The sequence below is a fragment of the Agrilus planipennis genome, unplaced genomic scaffold (genome assembly GCF_000699045.2).
Source record: "Agrilus planipennis isolate EAB-ADULT unplaced genomic scaffold, Apla_2.0 scaffold68, whole genome shotgun sequence".
NCBI lineage: Eukaryota > Metazoa > Arthropoda > Insecta > Coleoptera > Buprestidae > Agrilus > Agrilus planipennis.
In genome coordinates this window covers 1,235,230-1,238,384 of record NW_020439033.1, presented here as the reverse complement: position 1 = coordinate 1,238,384, position 3,155 = coordinate 1,235,230, and the positions used below count along the sequence as shown (strand labels likewise).

At 34.9% G+C, this 3,155-nt stretch overlaps 1 protein-coding gene across 1 annotated transcript in view; it reads left to right on the top strand.

Moving 5' to 3' along the window:
• LOC108732832 (neuropeptide F-like) overlaps positions 1–3,155 on the top strand; it is a 41,222-nt gene that overhangs the window by 31,497 nt on the left and 6,570 nt on the right. The window contains exon 3 of the mRNA XM_018463813.1: positions 1,277–1,343. Coding sequence (XP_018319315.1) covers positions 1,277–1,343 — 67 coding nt within the window. The remainder of the gene's footprint in view (positions 1–1,276; positions 1,344–3,155) is intronic.

The window sequence follows — 3,155 nt, the reverse complement described above, 5'->3', positions numbered from 1 at the left end:
AATTGGAATTTTTCACACACAAGCCTTGCTATATGAGCTCTCAAAGCATATAAAAATTATACGGCTTAAATGTGAAGTTGGGTGCAAAAGAATACAATTAAATCCTCTGTCGGGAAAAAACGAAATGACTTTCCGAACAACCCTATAATTTTTATGTACTTTGGGAACAGTATTTTTTTTTTGGATAAATGGTACCCCATGTCCTATTTTGTACCCCTGACAATATGTGTACAAAATTTCATGATGATCCCTTATGACGTAAAAACATATATTCGCAATTTAAAATATTAGTTAGGACATTATTACATTCTTTTTAATCTCTCTTAATCACAATTTATAGCATTCGTAGTCATACGCGTGATGGCAACCTGGGTTGAACTTTTTCTGATTTCTTTACAAAATCGTGTAGACAAACGATGAGGCACGCATTATCTACTGTTATTATCTTTTCCGACTGTTTTTTTCCCTAATCACCACTAACCACTCATTTCTACAATTTTATTCGTAAAAATTAATGCACACAAGTGTAGGTCAGCGGGACAGGCCACCCACTAGCGCCATCAGCTGGTGAGAATGAAACACAAAAATTTCTACGTGGCCCTTCTTCTTTTGTAGAACATGTGATTTTGATTAGAAAGTCGATTCATTTACTTAATTCGGTAATAAGAGATTAAAAATGTGTTCTTATGCAAATTTCAGGATTTAAAATTCTAGAGATAAAATTTAAAGGTTCGCATCCTGCCCGGATGCTATCTAGTAACCACTTAAAACTCATCAATTTCAATATTGTGTTCATAATATGTCCTGATGGTGTATGCTAATACGTCTTCGTGGTAGGTAGTGTGAGAAGTGGACCGGTTACAGAAGATGTCAACAATAGGAAGATTCAAAGGGCCATCGGCATGCTCACCCTTCATCATCTCGAAAAACTTTACGCTGACCGATCGAGACCCAGGTGAGGAAACAACCCCGCACGAAACTACCACTGTCGCATTACCAAAACCACATTGACATAATTTATCTTTGTTCTATTGCATGCACCATCAGTTACATATCTATGATAACTTTACTTCCCTAACAAAAGTACCAAACCTTGAAGTAGACTTGTAGGGACACTAATAAGAAACAGTTACAACTGCAGAATTATCATAAACCCTAACACAACTTCAAACGAAAACGTATTTTGGTAAATCTGCGTAGACAAGTAATAGTTTTTCAAAATGTTACTAGTACGACAAGTTTTATTACGTATCTAACTCTTAGTTTGTGTTTGCAGATTTGGAAAACGAACCGAACAGGACACCAGTCTTCCAGAATGGTCCAATAATGACTATGATAATCAGGTATCCATTGTAAAATATTGATATTAATTGAAAACGCATAAAATCGGCCGCAACGCGCTGCAAATCCTTAGATTTATTCACAATACAAAACTTCTATTGTGGACCATGCAAATTAATAGAACACATTAGGTGTATTGGTAAACTTAAAATGACCGCAATGTCATTTTATTACTATTGATCTGAAGGGTTTATGTTGTGTGAGTTTTCTTCTCAGCCAAGGCTCCGTGAGGTGTGGGGTTGCCTTGAGAAAGTGGACTGTACAGATCTTGAATCGCCGGCACAAAATAACAATCATACGACCGAAACCTGAACGACAAATAGTAATAAAAGTACTGTTGAACGTTGAGAAAATCTTAAATCACTAACGGTGCGTTCTGATATACCCTAACAAGTCTTAACGTGAAATATGTATGTGTTGTGGTTCCTTGGATATTTGATGCAACCATGATGCGATGGAGATGTAATAATTATTCAAATATGCATCAAGTACTCTTCAGAAGTTGTTGTAACTGTAGGGTTGTTCGGAAAGTCATTTCGTCTTTTTTTGTGGAAATGAAAAACAGTTTTCGTATAATAAACAAATACTTTATTAAATNTACTCGAAATTCACTTATCAAATCATTTTCTGTATGTAGTCTTCTAGTCATATTATTAATGAGACTTACAAGGAATTGATTTCTGTTAATAATAGTAATTTTTTATTATCTGTTAAAGTTAATGTTCCTAATTTCATCACTTGAACAGTCTCTGATGCTTCTATGAGTTTGTTTCCTTTTTTAACGTCTTTTAGTGATTCCAAATAGCGAACAGTTCGACGGATTAGTTTGTCCGCATATATATACTATCGTTACACTTCTGTTCTGTAACGCTTCAGACAAGATGGAAAGTTCATACAAAACGTCATACATTAATGCCAAGTTAATTACAAACTGTTTAGACATGATATATTTTTTTAGACCAATGTATACACTCTGATCAGTTTTTGAACGAGTTTCATCAGTTGCGGCTTGATGAAAATGTTCAGCAAGAGATTTTAAATTTTGCCAAACTGCATTAACAGTTCTGAATGAACTAGCTATCCACCTTGTTCCTAAAACACGTCCTATTTTTTTAATTTCTTCTCCCAAATTTTCCGCGCATGATTTCATTCAAAAACCGGTTCACGTATTTGTTTCGGTTCGGTTTGAGTTCCGGTTCAGCAGAAAAAAAACGTTCCGGACTCCGGTTCACGGTTCGGAAAAACAAGCCGGTTCGTTCCGGTTCGTGTTCGGTTCAAACCCTTGTTTATAATCTTACATATAAAAATTCGTCAAAAATTAGAAAAAAAAATCAGCAATTCTTTTTAATTTTTTTTCAATACGTCAGCCAATTGTCGTTATCAGAAATCATCTTTAGTTCCGGAAAACGTTCCTGTCCAAAAAGGAAGTACCGGAACGACGTTCCGGAGCGTTCTGGTTGGACAACACCACTGTAAATAAGCGACTATTTCTCGTAAAAAGTAAAGGATAAGAAATGGTTATTGTGGGTTATCCCTAAGAGATAGACATATATCATCCCGGACTTTTTTGTAGACCATTTAAAGGTGTACAATACTGTAGAACATTATTTTGATCTATCTCGTAGGGTTCAGCCAGCGCTTGCAATTTAAGCGCAAAAAAATGTTTATTTACATTACATTACAAGCCTCTAAAATTATCAGTGCTTCTTTATTATATTATGCATGTATTATACATATAAACTTTCCTCTTGAATTACTCTATCTATTAAAAAAAAACGCATTAAAATCCGTTGCGTAGTTTTAAAGATCTAAGC